This window comes from Corvus cornix, chromosome 4A (genome assembly GCF_000738735.6).
Source record: "Corvus cornix cornix isolate S_Up_H32 chromosome 4A, ASM73873v5, whole genome shotgun sequence".
Lineage (NCBI taxonomy): Eukaryota > Metazoa > Chordata > Aves > Passeriformes > Corvidae > Corvus > Corvus cornix.
Genome location: NC_047058.1, coordinates 623,088 through 642,472, shown reverse-complemented (window position 1 = coordinate 642,472; position 19,385 = coordinate 623,088). Strand labels below are relative to the sequence as shown.

At 44.7% G+C, this 19,385-nt stretch overlaps 1 protein-coding gene across 4 annotated transcripts in view; it reads left to right on the top strand.

Annotated features, from left to right (window-relative positions):
* GPC4 (glypican 4) overlaps positions 1–19,385 on the top strand; it is a 233,409-nt gene that overhangs the window by 65,238 nt on the left and 148,786 nt on the right. For 3 of the 4 annotated variants that reach the window (XM_039572288.1, XM_039572289.1, XM_039572291.1), the window contains exon 3: positions 3,037–3,731. In XM_039572288.1, coding sequence (XP_039428222.1) covers positions 3,037–3,731 — 695 coding nt within the window. Of the gene's footprint in view, positions 1–931; positions 981–3,036; positions 3,732–19,385 lie in introns of those variants that run through there. The other variant, XM_019287753.2, reaches the window with a different exon arrangement.

Genomic DNA, 19,385 nt, shown 5'->3' with positions numbered 1-19,385 from the left:
GCATTTTTTATACTCTGCTATGTGCACATCTGTGTGTATATTCTACAGTGATGGAGATTGTAAAACGTGAGCCCTGCTCAGCCGTGCAGTGCTTCTGCCTGCTGAAGTTGGGGGCAAGTCTGATGCCTTGCTTTGTATTCACACTGCTTGAGCCAGACTTGCAAAACAGCTGCCTTAAATGGCAGTTTTTGAAAATATCCTTGAAATTAAAAAAAAAATAGAACAGAGAAAAGATTAAATTATCCTCCAGCAATGAGAGTTTCAGTAATGCCATGTTATGAGTTGGGCAGATTTTACCAGCAGCAAATCCAGGCTGTGGGATTTTATGGGGGATTAGAAGCTTCTGTAATGCAGTGACCCCTCTGTGTCCCTGTGAGGTTCCCTCGTGGGAGTGCAGGCGACTGACCCACAAAGTTTCCTCCACTCTGAAGTGCTTGGAGGCTGGACGAGGGTCACTGAAGCTGCTGGTAGCTGGAGATTTAGAATTCCTGCAGCCAGCGCTTTCTGAGGAATATTTCAAAATAAGCAACTACTGTGGGAGTTGGGTGGGAGAGATTTTGGATGTGTAAGACTTCTTTTTTACAAAGTTTTATTATTTCTTGCATCTATTAATAGGGCAGCAGGAGTCTCCATATGCTTTTATAGTCCCTGTTGCGCTTTCTAATGGATATATGCAAAAGCTCTGAGGTGCATAAAATAGACACTCTCAGCCAGTTATTACGATAAAAATTATGTGCATGTCATGACCTTTAAAGCAGTGGGACTGTGTGTGCATGTTCTTCTGATACGCCACTGTTCTCCATTCCTTTCTGAAGCCTTTCTTGCCGTAGGAGGTTTGCATAGGAGCTTGGAATATTTTTCTAATCAGCGAAGAGTCTTTTGGCTCTGATGAGAACTGGCAAAGCACAGAGGAGCAAGAAAACAGAAGAGTGATGACTTTTTCTAAATGGAGCTAACAGAGAAGAGGGTAAAGGCAAATGGTGAGGCACAGCATGAAAATCCTGGCATTGTCTCCACTGCTGTCAAAAAAACACTGGTCCAAAAAGTTCTTTGTGCTTTTTGAGGCAAAAGCTATTCTGGTGTCCTTGAGAAGAAAGAGGGGGAAAAAAGTTTTGTAATCTGTGTGCCCTCTTCAAAGAGACTTTTTTTTTTTTGTTTTAAAACTTTTAATAATAGTTCAACCAGAGTTTGCTCTGCTTGCACAGCCCAGTCTGTGTCAGACTTGCCGTTGTGCCTGGAGAGCTTTCCCATCCTCTGTATGGGGGTGAGGAGCGGGATGCTGGCTGTCATGGCGAGGGAGGCAGGGAGAGAGGGGCCCTGTGTCCTTGCACCACTGCATCCCTCGATCTGTGCTGTGAGGAGGGAAGGATTGCTGTCGCCTGGGAATGCAGATGGTTGTTCTTGGCTTGCCGGGACACTCCTGGTGTGAGTGTCTAGAGCTATGGACAAAATGCTTCAGCAGCATGCCTGGAAGGTGTGCAGGCACCAGATAGGATGGAGACACTGTTTCCAGAAGTATATCAGTAATTTCTGCACTGCTTCCACCACAGCTTTCTGTGTGCTGGGGTGGGGTGCAGCAACAGCACCCTGTCCTTCCAGGCATCCCTGTATAGGGTGCACCCAGGAAGAAAGAGCCAGAAGTTCTGGAAGTGTGACGGTCTTAAAAGCTCTGGAGTAATGCAAGAGGTTATGCAGGGTGAGCAGCAAGGCCCGACATTGCTTGTGATAGTGTTGATACTGAACCTCTGTGGAGATGTGTGAGGCCATGCTCAGCTGCATTCCAGCCTTAACAAATGGGGGAAATAACTCTTATGGCTTTAAAAATTAAACATTCCCTTTAATTACTGAACATGAATAATTTTAATGCAAATTGAGCCAGGATGTGTGTTTCCAGAGTGACAGAGTTGAGAGCAGTTACATTGAGGGGTGTTTGTGACCTGTGAACCAAAAGGCTGTTCATTAATTTTAGCATTTTATGAGTAGTACCCTGGACGGTGGGACATGGGCTGGTAGAGCAAGCTGGCCAAAGAAAAAGACTTCAGTTTGCACTGATGGCCTCCCCTTCTAATGCTTTAAGATGCAAAGTGGTGTGTGTGTAGGTATGTTGTCCTTATATAGTGAGGTCTGGATATTTTGGAAGCCTCCTGATGAGGAGAGATATAATTAAAGGAATAACTGTGCAATGACTGTGGGGTCTTGCCTGCTCACCTTGGGGAGGAGGTGCGGGCTGAAAGTCCTAAAGTCTTTGAAGGTAGAGATGGGAAAATGCACAGTGTTTTTTTCTAGAAAAATTACAGTCTCTGTCTAAAATTTCATGGGACAGTTTGGGACAACCTGATATGTATGAGAGTGTTCCTGGCTGGGCACCCACAGGTGGACATGGCATCACTGTCTCTCAGCATCACTTTGGACAATGGAGCAGCTCACATCCAGGGCAGATGAAACATTGGATCTACAGCTGAAGTGAGCCTGGTGCATTTGGGAAAACTGCAGCACTGTGGGGGCTTTTCCAGTGGCTTTGAGGACACTTGGTGCAGGGCACCTGCTGGAGTTGAGTCAGAATATTGTCTGTGATTAAACTCCTATAAATATTTTCCTTTTCATAACGGAATGTCAGCATTTACTGTTTCCTGATTTTAAACACTGTACAGTTTGTCAAACATTTATCTCTGCCTTAAATTAAGTCTGGAGATAGAATTCCTGTTAATTTCAAATCAATATGAAAGGGGGAGAGAAAGAAATTGCAGTCTAGCCCTTTTCTTGAATCAATATTTTCTTTAAAAGCTGAAATGTTAACTAGATCCTAGGCTTTTTTGCCATTTTGAAATGCAGCTTCTGTTTAAAGAATTTATACGTTTCCCCTGGAAATTGCTGATGCTGGTGTTTTGCAACAGGCACGGCTACCAGCAGGTGTTTGACCCAAGGCAGGCAGGATGGGGTCAGCCCTGGCAGCAGTGATGTGGTAGAACATTATCCTCCCTGTTTCTGAGCTCACCGTCTCTTAATAACGTTTTTTTTTGTTGTTCTGTTTTGCAGAAGCCTTTGAAATTGTAGTGCGGCATGCAAGAAACTTCACCAACAGCATGTTTAGGATCTACTACCAGAGCATGGGGCCCAGGGCTCTTAAATTTGTTGGAGAACTTTTTACTGATATCTCGCTGTACATATTAGGCTCTGACATCAATGTCAATGACATGGTAAATGAATTTTTTGACAGTTTATTCCCTTTGGTTTACTCTCACTTGATTAATCCCGGCTTCCCCGATCCCTCTGTGGAAATGACTGAATGTCTGCGGGCAGCCAGGAGAGACCTCAAAGTCTTTGGGAACTACCCAAAGATGATGATGACACAGGTGTCCAAGTCCCTGCAGGCCACACGAGTCTTTCTGCAGGCGCTGAACCTGGGGATTGAGGTGATAAACACTACTGACCACCTGAAATTCAGCAAGGACTGTGGACGGGCACTGCTGAAGATGTGGTACTGCTCCCACTGCCAGGGGCTGCTCCTGGCCAAGCCTTGTGCTGGCTACTGTGGAGCAGTGATGCAGGGATGCCTGGCAGGCGTCCTGGAGATCCAAAACCTCTGGAAGGAGTACATTGGGTCTCTGGAGGGGTTGACCAGAGGCATGCACGGCATCTATGACATGGAGCACGTCCTCCTGAGCCTGTTCTCCGTGGTGCGCGATGCCATCGTCCATGTGCAGAAGAACGAAGGGAAGCTCTCGACAGCTGTGAGTAGTTCGCTGCAGTTCCCCAGGCTCGCTGCCATGGTTTGTACATGAACTCTGTGTTGAAACCAAGCTGTCCAGTTCCTCCTGCCAACAAAACCCAAATGCTCCAATTGCCAGTCCCTTCCCTCCCCTTCTGATCTTCCAAAACTTTTGGTAGCATTTGAAACTGGTGTTTGCAGGGCCTGGGTTTCCATTAAGGGCTTTGACTCTTTTTAGGTTCGTCAGAGCAGAAGGCTCTGGACTTGTCCTGGGGTGTGAGGTTGGGAGCTGAGATGTCCCAGTGTTTTCAGTTTTCCCTGAGTGCTGTGCTTGCCCTGGGTAGCTCTCAAGAGGCTGGTCCTGCTCTCCAGGTGTCTCCTGCCTCCTTTAACATCATAAAAAATGTACCTCCAAATAGATGCCAAGCAGAGACATGTGCCACAGCATCCCCTGATTTACCAAAGAAGAGCTGACTCTCCATCTTTTAGTAACTCATTCCAGTTTTGGGCTGCATTTCATTGCAGGGATGAGATTATTCCTTATTTTTACCTGACTCTTTAAAAACACATTGTGTGAATTTCTGAGCCTCCTGAGAAACTGAGGCTGTCTTGTTCTGAAAATCCTGCTGCTCTGTTTGAACACCAAGGACAAATGTACAGTGATTATATGATGCTTGTTCTACAGAGGAGATTTTTCTTGAGACACAATTGAGCTGCTCCATGTAGGTAGGGAAGAGTTGGGGATGGGGCAAAGGTGCAGGAGTGTTGTAATAGTTTGCTTAAAGCCAACGATGATTAAAATCTGACACTGTGTCTTGGTTTGAAAGACAGGTGTCTGCTAAGGAAGGCAGAAGCCTCCCTTGGAATGGCAGATGCAACCCCCTTCTGTTCAAGTTATTATAATTTTGAAATCAAGGGGCTTTTAGGCAAATATGTGGGAAATAGGAATAACAGTTCTTTACTATTATATATCTATACGTGTATAACCAGTCAAACAAACAACAATAACTATGGCAGTAACAGCAATCACAAACCCAGTCCCAGCCTTCTCGGCTGTCAGGCCCTTTCCCCTCGGGTGCAGTTCCGCTCGCAGCCGGCAGGGGCGCTGGCGGCTCCCGGTGAGCAGGGCAGGTGCGGTGGTTCCCCCGCGGCTGCAGGGGGCGCTCCGGAGCGAGCTCGGGGAGCACGCGGCACCGGTGCCCTGGGAAGGGATGGAACAAAGGCTTCACAAACTCCTGGGCAGCCGATCCCAGTGTCCGGCCAGAGCCTCGGGAACAGCAGGCTGGAACGGCAGGCTGGAACGGCAGGGATGAGCACAAATCCCAGGTGGCAGAGGAGATGTATCCAAACGGGGAACCCCCCGGAGGTCTGGGCAGGCAGGGTGAGCAGGGCTACAACGTAGCGAAGGCTCAAAGCAACGGCAGGGCAGGGCAGCCACAGCCCAGCTCCCAGCGGGGCATGGAAGGCGGACTTGGGATCCCGGGGCTTCTCCAGCAGAAGGAAAAACGGCCGAAGAAAGCAGCCTCCCTCTCTGTCCAAACGCTGAGACCGACTGCCCGCACACACTCAGGTGAAAACAAAAGAGTAGCCAGATGCGCCCCACCCTGTAGCCAGCTCTTTTGTTTTTCTTAAGTACCCAGCCATTTGCTCCCATAGCAACATATATGGACAAAAATTCCTTTAACAGAAGAAAAACCAGGAGAGCTCCTTATACACTGTTTCCCTGTTAGCTGCTTGTTCCTGCCATTCTCGACTCCTGTTCACAAAAGAACTGTGTTTATGTAGGTCACTGTACTACTGACACTGTAAGTAACTTTTATCTGGGGGGGGGGGGGGGGGGGAACCATAGAAATATATCGGCTTATGGGCTTTGAGCTGTGTAGCACTCAGCCAGCAGCACTTTGTGCTGTTCTCTGTGCTGGCTTTGCTCAGCCACCACACTTGTGCAGGCTGTGGAATAACATGGTGGCACTCAGGTGGTTTCCCACCCCAGGTAGTTTGGTGCACATGGAGCAAGCTTTCTGCATTGCTTAGAAGGGGTTTAGGGACCAAATTACACTGAGTTGGATTACTCTTGTGCTGCAGTGACCAGCAGGCGACTGTGGCTGGGCTGCGTGTTGGTCACCTGGGCAGATGGGCCCAGGCAGGACTTGTGGGCAGTGTGTTAAGCTCCAGGATACAGTGCAAGATTCTGGCTTTCAACCTGCCTTACTCCTTTTCTGCAGAAAATCACTGTTTTATAGCAGCCTGCCAAGCACTACTTGAGCAGGGAGGTTACAGCTGACAGTCCAGGAGCAGCAGCTCTACTGCCGTGGAGCCAGGGAAAGTTGTTCTCCCATCAGCCAGAACCATCAGTCAACCCTCTCTGGAACAGCAAAGGAGCAGAGATGTAACTGCAGGTTTACCTTGAGTTCATGTGAGAGGGAGAATTCACATTACAGCTGATAATGAGAGAAAACCCAGCTCAACTCCAAGCCCAGTTGGCATTTCCAGGGCAGTAAGAAACAAAACTTACTTCTATATGTAGAATGAGCCTGTTTAATCTCAAAAGATCCATTGACATATTCAACTGTGAGCAAAAGCATCCAGCATGTTTTGCATCAGTGAACCCACCATGCTTGTAGGTGCTAAGGCATAGAAGAAGCATTGTGCATATGGGCTGTGTGCCAGGTTTTGTGAGCACAGACCTGGGCATTGCTGTAGGATCCTGAAAGGACCAGTGTTTGTTCTCCCATATCTTTCTTTTATTGGCACAACAACAAAAATGCACTTTTTCTTGGAGATGTCCATGTATATAGTGAACAAACATGACTGTCCCTTATATTATTCAATATTGACACCTTGATCTGTCTACACTTTGTTCTGTCTGAGAACATGCTTGTGGGAGGACAAGTAGATGGAGAGCCACTAAAGTCAACACAAAGCAGTAGAGCTACAATGTGCCCATCCTCTGCCAAACCAGAACATAAACTGACTTCCTTTACAATAAAAAATTTCTGGGCATTACAAAACCATTCAGTACTTTTGTACTTGATAAAGCTGTTGAAATTCATTAGTGCCATATGTAGCTACGTACTTACTTAAACATAACTCCTCTTGATTATTTAATACTTCAGTGATTTGTTTGTCTGCTCCAGAGACATTTTTGAGTTACTGGAGTGAAGAAAAAGTCTAAGCCAAACAAGCCAGTTCCCTGGCAATTTTCACCAAAAGAGAATGGCCACTGGGTTTTTGAAGTTTTTATTTAAAACACTTATGTTGCTCAGCTAAGGGTCTTACATCAGACCTGAGCCCAGAGCAACTTTTTTTTTTTTTCCCCACAAATGAGGATATGAACTGTTCAGTGGAGAAATAAGGCAATAATGGAAGCACTGACAGTCTTAACTAAAGTATTGCAGAGGGCTGACTCTAATAGCTGAGCTGCATCAGGACCTGGGGTAATCTGGGGTAAATATCTTTGTAAGATACCACTTTGTAAATGATAGAATAAAACTTTTTTATTCAGCTGTGCTATGATGAAAGTTTCTCTGTTAAACTTATCAGTACATACTGAGTTTCAAAGAATATACCTGGAAGCAAACAGTTGTATTTACTGTTATCCTGTAAATACGATTGTTTTTAGACACTGTAGTCATACCAAAGTATTAAATGCCATAGGGGTTGTCTTTGAAAATGCGGGGTTTTACACTTGCCCTGGCTTCTCATACTGACCTCTTTTATTACTGACCTTGGCCACCACTGCTTCTGTGGGCAAAGTACAGTTTACCTGTATGGTATTAAGGATAATGACAGGTTATTTAATTGTCATTAAAATCCTCTGGAATTATGGAAAACTTACCTTCCATGCCCATAGTGATTATACCATGAGTAACAACATTACTGCCCTTGCCTGTCCTTTGGCCATCTTTTGTTTTTCACAGCATTGGCAGCATTTCTGCAGCAGTAGTTTTCTCTCCTGGTATTTCAGATCCTCAGGTATTTTACCTGACTGAGCGTCTTTTCTCCATGTGGTTGTTTCTTATTCCCCCTTGCCACCCACCCCTAGGCTGGGTGTGGGCATTCACACACAGACTTGGACCCATTTGTAGCTTGGAGCAGACCTTGCTACAAAGGGCACATAAACTTGAGCTCCAGAGGTGTTGCAGAGGCTCCAGGTAAGTTTCTGAGGAGCTCTACAGTCCCCAAGAGGAGGAAGTCATACTGCTGTAAATCTGCTTTTGGAAACTGTGCCTCCAGGCATGCATTTAAATGGGAGCCTGTGTGTTGTTCCTGGTCTGTAAACAGCAGTGCAGAAGAGTGAATTCAGTAATGTGGTAGTAAACAGTTCCCATCCCAAACCTTGCTTTAGTAGCTAATTTGTCAGTGGTGGTGTGTATTAAGGCTTTATTATTTCTACAATTTGTCTGCTTAAAAACTTCACCCCTAAAACATGCTGTTAAAATACTTTATCAAGGAGGCTGATTCTCAGAGCACATTGGGAAAAAATTTGCTGTCTAGGCCTATAGCTGTATTAATTTTGTCATCTTCTACTTTTTCTCTGGTTGAAAATCTACCTAGTATGTCCACCTCTTGTAGGTATTTTTTATTGAGTGTAAGGAAGAGTGATTTTAGTCAGTCTGTTTGTGCTTTTTGCAACAAACCAAGGCAATTTGGAGAGATCCAGTACAAATAAGCTTAATAAAATAATCAACCCCAGCACCCCTGGAAGTTAATGCTTTCTCTGTTATTGGAATTAGAAGGGAGACAATCAGTCTGCGGGTCTTACATAGGTAATAGCTGATCTCCTCAGAGGTTAGACTCATAGAGATTTAGGTTAGAAGGGACCTTAAAGATCATCTGGTCTTAACCACCCTGCCATGGGCAGGGACACCTTTCACTACACCAGGTTGCTCAAAGCCCCATCCACCCTGGCCTTGAACATTGCCAGGGATGAGGCAACCACAGCTTCTCTGGGCAACCTGTGCCAGTGCCTCACCACCCTCACAGTCAATAATTTCTTCCTAATACCTAATCTAAACCTCTGTCAGCTCAGAGACATTCCCCCTTGTCCTATCACTCCATACCCTTTTAATAAGTCCCACTCCAGCTCTCTTGGAGCTCCGTTAGGCATTGTAAGGTGCAGTGAGGTCTCCTGGCAGCTTTCTCTTCTCCAGGCTGGACAACCCCAACTCTCTCTGCCTGTCTCCATAGCGGAGATGCTCCAGACCTCTAGCCAACTTTGTCATCCTCACTCTAATGGGTCCATGTCCTTTTTATCTTGGGAGGCCTTGGAGCTGGAGGAAATACTCCAGGTGGGGTCTCACTAGAGTGGAGGGACAGAATCTCCTCCCTCAACATGCTGCCCGCCCCATTTTTGATGCAACCCAGCTGCTCAGCCCCTGCTGCTCCCCTTGCAGTCGATTATGCAGGTCTACCTGCAGAGCATTGCCTAGAAAGGAAAGAGCAGGGAGCTCAGCAAAGTATTTGTTTTTCACTCAGAACTGATGACCGAGTTTCTAGAAAATCATATTAAATTGCAAAATTCACTGGAGCTTTGTTCAACCACTTGCACCTGTTGGAAGGAGGGAAGCAGAAAGGTACCAGTGCTGTATGGGAACAGCATGCAATTCCCAATGTGCTTGCCTGTGAGCAGATCCTTGCTGTTTTACTTCCCTGCAAACACCTTTAAAAGACTATTTAGGTGTGGGTTAACTAGGTTATACAGCTGTGCTGCTTGGGGTGCTGTGGAAGTGATGTGGAGGCGGATTTGATGTTATCCCAAAGCTGAAGTGCTCACCTCACGTGGCTCAGGGAGAGTGCCTGGTGTGAACCCAGATCTGATGGCTTTGGGAAGCCTCTGAGTCAGGAAAACTGGACCCTTGCTTCCCTAGATTTTTAGGGAATCCTGGCAGGGAGTCCACGAGCATGCTGTAAAGTTAAGCAGTTACTTTGGTTGGTTGTAGCACCACAGAAACATTGCTGCAGTGTGTGTTCAAAATAGCAGTTCCAGCAGATACACAGGGGTGAAAATCAAGAATATGTAAATAAAGAGACTTTTGGCACCCAGGAATGAGAAGATCACCTGTTGCCATACACAGTGATTTAGTACATTTGTCAGCACAGTGATGCCAGGCTGGTTTTCCCCAAATGCTGCCCAGGAGCTGCTTTTGGGGCCATCTCACCTGGTGACTTGCTGGAAGTTGCTGCTCAGCAGGTTGCACTGGCAGGGAGCTCTGGTGAGTTTTCCTATCTGCTAATGGATTTTTCTGTCTGTACTAGAGCTAGCAAGAGATTTGTGGACAAAGCTTTGAAATTACACTGCTGTTTGTGAAGTCCTTCCCTCTGAGACGCCGAGATTGGTTTCTTTGTACTTTTAATGTGGGTTCCTTTTTGTTGGCATCAGTCCTGGGAGAGTCAGCTGGATGTACAGCCTCTGTATTTTCAAGTTCTTTATTGGCAAAGTTTAATCCTCAGGCTATTCTCTAATACTCACTGGTAGCTAGCTCCATTTTTCACTTAAAGCTGGAAATACAGGTGAAGTTTTGGTTTTCAGTGATCTCAGACCCCCTCAGAACTATCCCAAGGTGTGTGTATTGTGTACTTTTGTTATCCGTTTTGCGATAGGCGGTGTAAGGTGCCTGATAAGCGTGTTAAAGCAAGCATGTGTTCCCCCTGCGGGATGAAAATAAACCTTATTATGAGGGCAGTATCAGCAGCATTCCCATTCCTGTGAAAAGACCTTGGGAGTACTATGATTAGTTGTCTGAAGAGGTTTCAGGTAGTAAAGATTTTCTGACACTTGGGGAAGCATATGGCAAGGCACTGAATTTCAAGGTGTTGATTTTGAGCTAGAAATCCCCATGGTGTTGGTTGCTGAAAGAGTAAGGGCAAAAGTTATTCTTGCCTGCAGTTTTGTAACCCAGTATCAACAATTTTGATCCAGCTATTTTGGCACGCTGCTGCAGGACTTAAATCTCTGGTTTAGTACTCAAATACGCAGTAGCAAATTAGGGGCCTGCATCTCATTCTTGGAAGGGACGTTGGTATGAATGCTCTTGACCATCTTGACTTGCCTCTCTAGGGGAGTGAGACTCAGAGGTTATTCTCAGCCTAGTGAAAGCTTTACCTCTTGTCTGGCCTGGGGAGGGAGACCATTGGTGTCACAATTAATTAATTCACTGCTAACAAGGATTTTGCCTGTGAGGATACAGGGCAGCACGTCTTTGGTCATGGATACCCTTTTCCAGTGTGGGCAAAATGGCACGCTGGTGGGCCCTACAGCTTGCCCTGGTGGCATGGCAAGGCTTTGAGTCAATTTGTCACTGAATTGGGTCTGGATGAAGCAGACTGAGTGTGTGGGGCTCTGCAGAGCTTCTGGATGGAAGCAGTGGCCAGTGACGCTCAGCCCTGTCACTGCAAAGCCAGAGGAGGTGGCACTGAACATCAGTACAGGTTTAATTTAAAAATAGCATTTGATTTTGCTTCTATTTGTAAATTTTTACATTATATTCTTCTATTTTGTTCTCCCTTTGTCCTTTTAACTGGACATGTTCTGACCTCTGAGATGTGCCATTTCAAGGGAATTTGCAGTGAGGCCTTTTTTTAAAATAAAAAGTTGAAGGTAGCTGCTGACAGCGCCCCTTCTGCCCTGCATGCACACAGGGCAGCACATGGAGCATCCTTTGACAGTGTGTTTGATGTCCAGCCCAGCTTTGCACTGAAGATCACACAAATCTGTTTATTGACTTCAGTCTGAGACAGAGCACTCAGCTGGTGGCAACTTCATCCCTGCTACTGTGCAGCTTAAAAAGAGCTTTTTAGGGCTGCTGCATTTTATGGGCAGGAATATCATACAGCACCCACTGAGCGTGGCTTGATCTCCCTTCAAATCACGTGTTGGCTGCAACATGAGTGAGATGGCCACAGGTTTGTGTGTGATGGGATGTCTTGCATCTTTTCCAAGCTGAAGTCAGAACAAGCCTAAACACCTCATGCAGATTAATTACTGGTTCTGTGTAGGTGTGTGCACGTACCGTGGCTTTGCATGTTCCTTGTTTTAGTGGAGAACTTAATTTGTTGTTTTGCAACTGGCTCCTAAGTGTTTAAAAAGATACTTGGTTCTGGGATGCCCTGTCATCAGTGGATGTACAAAGTACATAGTACAAAGAACTCCCAGAGTTAGTAGGGCAGGATACAGTCTTAACAGTTGGAAATGAGGTTACACAGCTTTGCAATGTTTTGCAGCTTTCTTCACTGCACAGAACAGCTTATTTTTTTTCTCATATCTTTTCTTTTTCCTGTCTCCCATCACAGCTGTCTTGGACAGCAGGACCTGGGATGCTTTGAGATGTCAGAGAGGAGGGAACTGGTGGTCATATCATCCAAAGCATTGCAGCAGGGGATGTATGGGATGCCTGTTCCTTTACCTCTGAGCTTCAAGCTTTGAAATTTCAAGCTGTCTGATTTTGTAATAAATTGTAATGGTCAAGGACATAATGTGAGGTCTTGAAGTAGATTGGATTTAAGCAGAAAAAAACCGAGTTTCAGTCTGAACCAAAGATCACAGCATCAGCAAGTTCCCTCTGGACATCTTGAGGCTTCTTCTTCATCAAAAACGGTGGGAGATGTGCTGGCCAGGGAGGAGCTGCCTCTCTGAAAGGGGAGGGTTGGGGCACAGCCCTTTCACTGGGGCTGTATTTGCAAATGAGCTTTACAGCTGAACTTCCTTCAGAGTTAAACCAGCCTCATGCTCTGGATCTTTGCTGAGATTTAGATTTGGTTTACCTGAAAGATGCTAGAAGCTGGTGTATGATAGAAACAGGAGACTTTTAGGTGTGGGCTGACCCCCCTGGCTTCTGAGTAGCCTGCAGAGAAGTGATATGCATGGCATGAACTGCCTTTATTCTTATTTAACTCACTGCCTCCAGACGTGCCATTGCCCTGTACACTTACTGTGGAATGCTGGAGTTGCCTCTGGAATTCTCTGCTAAAACTGCTCACACATCTTTCGTTGACCAGAGAGATTAAACCCCTGAGCACCAGCCCCACAGACATGGCTCCCTCGCTTGCTGCCCAGATTGCTGCAGCCTCCTGCAACCCCTATTAACACAGATGCTTTATTAGCAAAATACATTCTGGCCCATTTCCTTTCCTGAAGATTTTTATCCTTGCTTAGACCCGCAGCTTTGCAACACCAGAGTTGTGCTCACCAATATCCATCTCTCTATGCTTTTTACGCTAAACCCTCTTTTTGGCCTCATTATCCGTGACTGCAGTTTCCACTCAGACCTCCATCCGGGGTCATTCACCGGGCATCCTTCATCTTAACAGCGCTGAGTTTACTTCCAGTGACAGTAACCCCCGTGAGTGTTGCTGCCTTAAAACCAGAACTATCTCTCCCATTAGCAATGCTGATGAATGAGCCAAGAACAAACCAGAAACTTAAAAGCGACCCTCTGCAAAGCAGAAATAGTGCCCAGAGCTGCCCGGGCGAAGCAGAAGTGTTTTGTTTTGTGCTGGAGAGGATGAAGGACTGGGTTGCAATGAGTGGTTTGCTTCATTTTGAATTCTCTGCCTGTGTGTGGTGCTGTGAATTATATCATTTTTACATCTTATTTTAAAGTGGCTTTGAGGTACCAGGCATGAAAGATGCTTAATACATTTTTCTGGGAAAAAAATTCCAACAAACGAGGCAGATTTTTCATCCATCTGCTGCATCAATGCATCCCTCATTGCCAGGCTACTGCAAAAAGAACTGGTGGCCTTTTCCATCCCTACCTGTTGTGTTGCCCCACTAATGAGCCCCTGAGGGCACGGAACCTGCTTTCAGTAGGTGAAGTTTGCTGCTAACTGCATTATTTTTCCAAAGATTTGTTTAAGTAAGAGCAGGCTGGCTGCAGAAAGCTGTGCTGATAGCCTACAGCTACTTGGGCAGAGTTATTTTTGTTTAAAAAGAAAAAGAAAAGAAAAAGCAACACAGGTGTTGGCAAATTTTACAATTCCTTATGCAGGTGTATCTTTCTAACCTAAGCAATTTTCACACCCAATTCTCTTCCATGCTATTGGCAAAGGTAGAAATGATGCTCTGAGCCAGTGACCTGGAGAAAACCACCCAGAGAGCCGGGTGGTTACTGAGGATAACTTGAGGGTGACTGATGTGCTCTAAATTATGAGTTTCTTAAGCTTATTAACTCCTGGATTGCACATATTGATCTGTATCGCTGTACAAATAAACCTCATGCTGCTGCTCTCCAGAGAGCCAGAGTGTGGATATTTCTGTAGACACCCAACTGCCTGTGCTGATATTTAAGTCATCCATCCTCTGTCTCCTCCCTGAGGGACAGCCAAAAGCCATGGAGGGAAGGGCACTTGAGGGCAGTAGGAGCTGCAGGAGGGTGATGCTGATGAGCAGAATGGCACCATGAGCTCAGTGGAGATGGGCCCAAAAGGGTTTGCCCAGCAGATGCTAAAAAACATCCAGGAAGGTCATCTCTGAGCCTTGCTTCATGCAATTCCCATTGTTTAGGGCCAGAAGGAAATTTAAGAACTTGCCACCTGTAGATTTTGGTGCAAGATGTTTATCTTTTCTGAGAGTTGGGGAAATGCCCAGCTTACAGCTTGCATGGCAAGTGGAAAGTAATGACAGCAAACCAAAATGCATTACAAGTGTTTAGTCACTTTTTGTTCCATCTAGTGATTCTCCTACCTCATTTTGGAATTGTTGTATGTCAATTTATAGGAATTCACTTCTCATAATCAAATACTAGTCCTCCGTTTGATGCCGTTAATAAAGGTGTTGTGATAAAGTCAAATTAATTTAATTCCTGTCTGCAAACAGCCTATTATTGAATGAGTCCCTTTAATACGTTAATCAGACATATAGCATTGTAACAAGGTTAAAAGTGCACACTGATTTCCATTATAAAGATATTCTCAATCAGGCAGAAACTAATCTAATGTTGTAAGTCATTCTGTAACTCAATTGTTCTAACCACAGTACATGTAAAAACAAGATGTCTTACAACAAAGTTTCAAAAAAGCCCTGCAGATATTTATATCTTTATAGAAAAGAATGATTTACCTTTTCAATAAGCCTTATTTTGTCTTTGGGAAAAATGTAATTCCTTTATCGAGCAAAAATCTAATGGGAGCCTTTTTACCTTGTTTGCCATGTTTTGGGTATATTATCTTGGTGCTGACCCTTAATTGGATTAGGTTAGGCCTGACTGTCATGGAGAAAAAATTGCTATGGATCTGGTAGCGTCAAAACTAAGAAAAAAATTAACCAATGAAGTAAAAAAAAGCAATGGCAAAAAGAACACAGGGCCTTCCCATGCCTTTTGTTGGCCTTGAATGGATTAATTCTGCCAGCAGCTAATCACTGGTGCATGGAGATATTTTTACTATTTTCCCTTAATGATAATTATTATACTTCTCTTTTAGGCTTTGACTGGGGAGGTCCATGGCATGGCCATGAGGAAAGCCTCTTGCCAGGAGCTGGATAATGAGTGAGATTGCTCTGAGCTTTGCTGGAAAACAAATGCTTGTAATTTTTCTGCTGAAGAAATTCAGCAACTTAACTGTTGAAATTATTTGGAGTGTTTTGGTGCCTCCAGCCTTGTTGTCTTAGAAAACACTGGTGTTTGGAAAGAGAAAGGTGGATTGAGGGAGAAAAAAGTTGCTGCTGGAGGGATTATTCCTATTTGAAGATTAAAATAAGTAGGGTGATGGTCCTTTGTAAGGGCTGATGAGGGGGGAGGAATGGTGAGTACCAAACCCTATGGGGTAGGAAGGGTTTCCATTCACCATAGGAAGGAAGAAGGGCATTTCATAGCAAAAAGTACTTAGTGGTGGGATGGTTTCAGTATGAGCATTTATTGAAATATAAATCTGAAAAGTTGTGGGTACCTGTGAGCATGGTCTGTGCAGGCTGCAAAACAGGCATTGCCTTTTACCTGCTTATTTTGATATCACCAGTTATAGCAGACTTAGCGGTAAACCCTGTGCACTCTATTTTAAATAAATATTACACTTGCTATTGGATTGCTGAAAGAGAGAGAACTAATTAAGGAGATGGGATATCATCAGTAAATTTTTCTTCCCTGAGATTTTATGAGCAGTAATTAGAAAAGAGTCATAATAAAGTCATTGAGGATCAAGTTAATGCTGCGTTTCTGAGAATACTGCCCTTCTACTCGAAGATTATATTAAAGAATAAACAGTGTACAGTAGGTAATTGCTAGCTGACACATTAGAATGGCTTTATACTTCCAAAATTGAATCGGTCTGGTTTAAAGGAAAAAAAAGGGGGAAAGTAATGCAGTAACTTTTTAATTATTTAATGAAGTATTTCTGAAAGAATAATTGAATCTGGGCTCATGGCTGCAGGGGGGAAGAGAGACTGGTAGGTATTGACCACATTTGCAACCTAGCTGACACAGCTGCTGTTAAATACCCTGTTACAGGCTCTGATTCTAGCTTGTGTTCCAGACTGATGGCAGCTCTAAATTAAGTTGCTAGGAATTTATTTCTCTCAGATTGTTCCTTTCTGTAGTGCCGTAGGCACAAACATGGTGCAGTATTAAAACCCACAGAAATCTGCCAGGGAAACCGATTAACCTGTGGAAGGAAAATAACAAGCGCATGGCAATTGCCTGGAGCTGTCATGCTGCCCGGCTTTGCCCAGTGAGGGTTTTCTTAAGTTCTTGGTAAAAACTGGTGATCCCTCAAGCCAATTCCTTGTTTCTCAGTCTGTTTGGATAGGGTAGATTTAATTGCCTGCAATAGGAGGGTCCTCTAGGGACCCATAGTAGCAATTGTGTAAGTGTTAGACCATGCACAGAATGCAGTTGTATCATTAAACTGTATTTAGCATCCTTAGCAGAAATGGGCTTTGCTACCTTGAGTTCAAATTTTCTGTCAGGTTAGATGAATCAGTGCTAATGTTGAAATCAGCTGTTTGAGTTTGGAGCATCTTCAGCCTCCTTGGGGAATCAGTCCCAAAGGCAGAGCAGCAGCCTGGGCTCAGGAGCAGCCATGTCCTCCACCTCTGCTGTGCCACCTCATTAGCCATGAAGCATGCTGGGGGCTTGGGGCTTCACCAGGAGATGAACTCTGGGTACTGCCATGTTCTGCTCCTGAACCTGGCTTTGGTCAGTCTAACATGCTCTGGTTTTCTCTGGATTTTGCTTCCACATCTTCCCTCTGTTGGAAGTGTTGCTCTGCTGTAACCTTCCAGGACTTCTCCTTCCAAGTATAAAGTCTTAGTTTGGTTGTCTAAGAAATATCAGATTGTGCAGATCTAATTAAAACCATAATGGTGCATTAGTATGCTACAGGGCCCTGCTCCAGGAAACGTCTCCACTTGGGAAAACTGCTTAAGTGTGTGCCAAAAATTAAGCAAATGTTTTTTTCTTGACTCTCCCAGTTGGTTGGCTGGGTTGGGTCTGAGCCCTGGCTGGGGCTTCAGCTGCCGGCCTGTGGTTTGCTGCCGAGGTCCAACCATCTGAACCAAAATACCAAATTTTGTGTTATATATGGAATTAACAAAATGCTGGAGGGAAAGGCTGACTTGAGAAGTTGTGCTTTAATTACATGTCTTGGATTATAAAGGCAGAAGGAACAACTGTGATCATTTAGTCTGACTTCCTCTCTACCTATAAATAACAATAAACAGGCTTTCACTGAAACACAAAGCTGCTTTCTTTGGTGGATTAAACACTCCATGCTGGGGATGCAAGAAAGAAGAAACATCTTGTTTGCATTATTTTATGTTGGTTTGAAAGGGCTTGACTCAAGCCGAGGTCACAGCTCCTTTGAGAGAACGGGCATCCTGTGCTGGGAGAGGCTGGGTCAGCACAAGGGTCAGGACATGGTGGGACACTGTGTGGAGGTGCCTTGTGTGCTGCAGCATATGTATGGTACATTGGCCATCACACCCTCCTGGGGACAGGGTGGCATGTCCTAATGGGAGCAATGATTGGAGCTGCAGTGGTTGTCTCTTTCCAATTTAAGGCATGTGAGCCCTGATGTAGCAGAGGGAAGTGCAGGTGGAAATCATCCAGCTTCAGCAATTGGCATCAAGGATTGAAACCCATAAAAACTCCCCTGTGCTCCCCACTGCTCTGCTGCGCTGGTGCACTCTTGTCGTTATGCAGTCTCTGGGTTAGAGTGATGATGTAACCACCCCATGTGTCAGACCTGCCAGCTCCTGTGTCAACTCTGTCACATCGATACACATGGCTTTGTGTGGTTCACATCCTGCTCCTTGCCCTGAGAACCAGTCCTATTGGTCCTCTCTGGGCTCTGTGTTTCTGCTGTGATGCTGACCCTCTGTAAAGTATTTTGTGATCTTCTATATGAGGGATGGGAATTTGGATTTAGAACCAGATGATCTTTAAGGTCCCTTCCAACCCAAACCATTCTACGAAAAATTAAGTTATATTTGCTTTGAAAAATGGTTCCTTAATCCCTCTGTGGTTCTGTAGCAATTTGAAGGACCTAGTCTTCAAACCAGGTGGTGATGGCCTTCAGCACAACCTGGTCTGGTGGCTGCAGGGGTCCCTGAGCATTTGTAGCACATGTTTGCAGCATGTATTGGGCGTCACTGCAGGCACTGGTGTGACAGGCACTCTGTTATTTTAAGCATTAGTGTTTGTGTGCATTTTACACATTATAGCATTGCATTATTTAAGGGTGATGCATTATTAAACGTTCTCCTCAGCATGGAGAGTAGGTCACTTCCTGCAATTCCTGTCTCTGCGTGACGGAGTTAGGAAGCTGTCTCTTATGTAATCCTTGCAGTCTAAATAATGGAGACTGTAATACTATAGAGCTGATTAATAACATTTAGTACTCCATTAATGAAGAATTTTGTTGCAGCGTTCATAGAAGACATCTGTGTTACCATACTCAGTTTGTTCTTTCTGCTTGAGTGCCTGGAACCGGAAGAACAATCATTACTTAGCTAATAATGATGTGCTTCCTAAAATAAAGGCTTGTAAATTCACTTTTATGCCCATAATCACATTTTTCTGCTGTGAGTGGAGTGAGGGAGCTGCGAATTGTCTCTTTCCCATCTTCCTGACAAAATGTATATAATGATTAGAAGCATGTAATAAGAGTGTTTGTCCTTGCCAAATGTTTCTCCACTCCTGTTAATCAGTGTTCATTTGAGATCGTGGGTGGTGCCATTTTGTGGAAGGCGATGCGATCACTGGGGCAGTGTGGCAGATTTAAATCAGTAATAAAAGCCCTGGGGAAATTAACAAGACAAAACATTAACCACAGACTAAACATTAACATATATTAGCATTTTTATTACACCTGTAGAAATGGTAAATGTGCTTGGTTACTACTATTAAAAAGTTTATGTTCTATCCCACATCATCCCAATGTATATTTTTGGTTTAAGCCCTTTAGAATTTAATTAAGCGGAATTCTGTAGCGGTGCTTGAGTAATAGACTTCAGGTTCACTTTTATGGTGACTTTGAAGATAAACGGGGCACAAATGCGATCTTTATAATGCTAATAACACTTGTGATGTGTAGTGGAGCAGGTTGTTAAAAAGAATTGGGGGAAGAAGCACCAATTCAAGCAGCTGCTTTACTGAGGCTTTCAGCCTCACTGGTCAAACTGGGTTCCATCACTGAAGGATGCTCGGGGTTTAGTGGGCACCAGTTGGTTCCTCCAAAGACA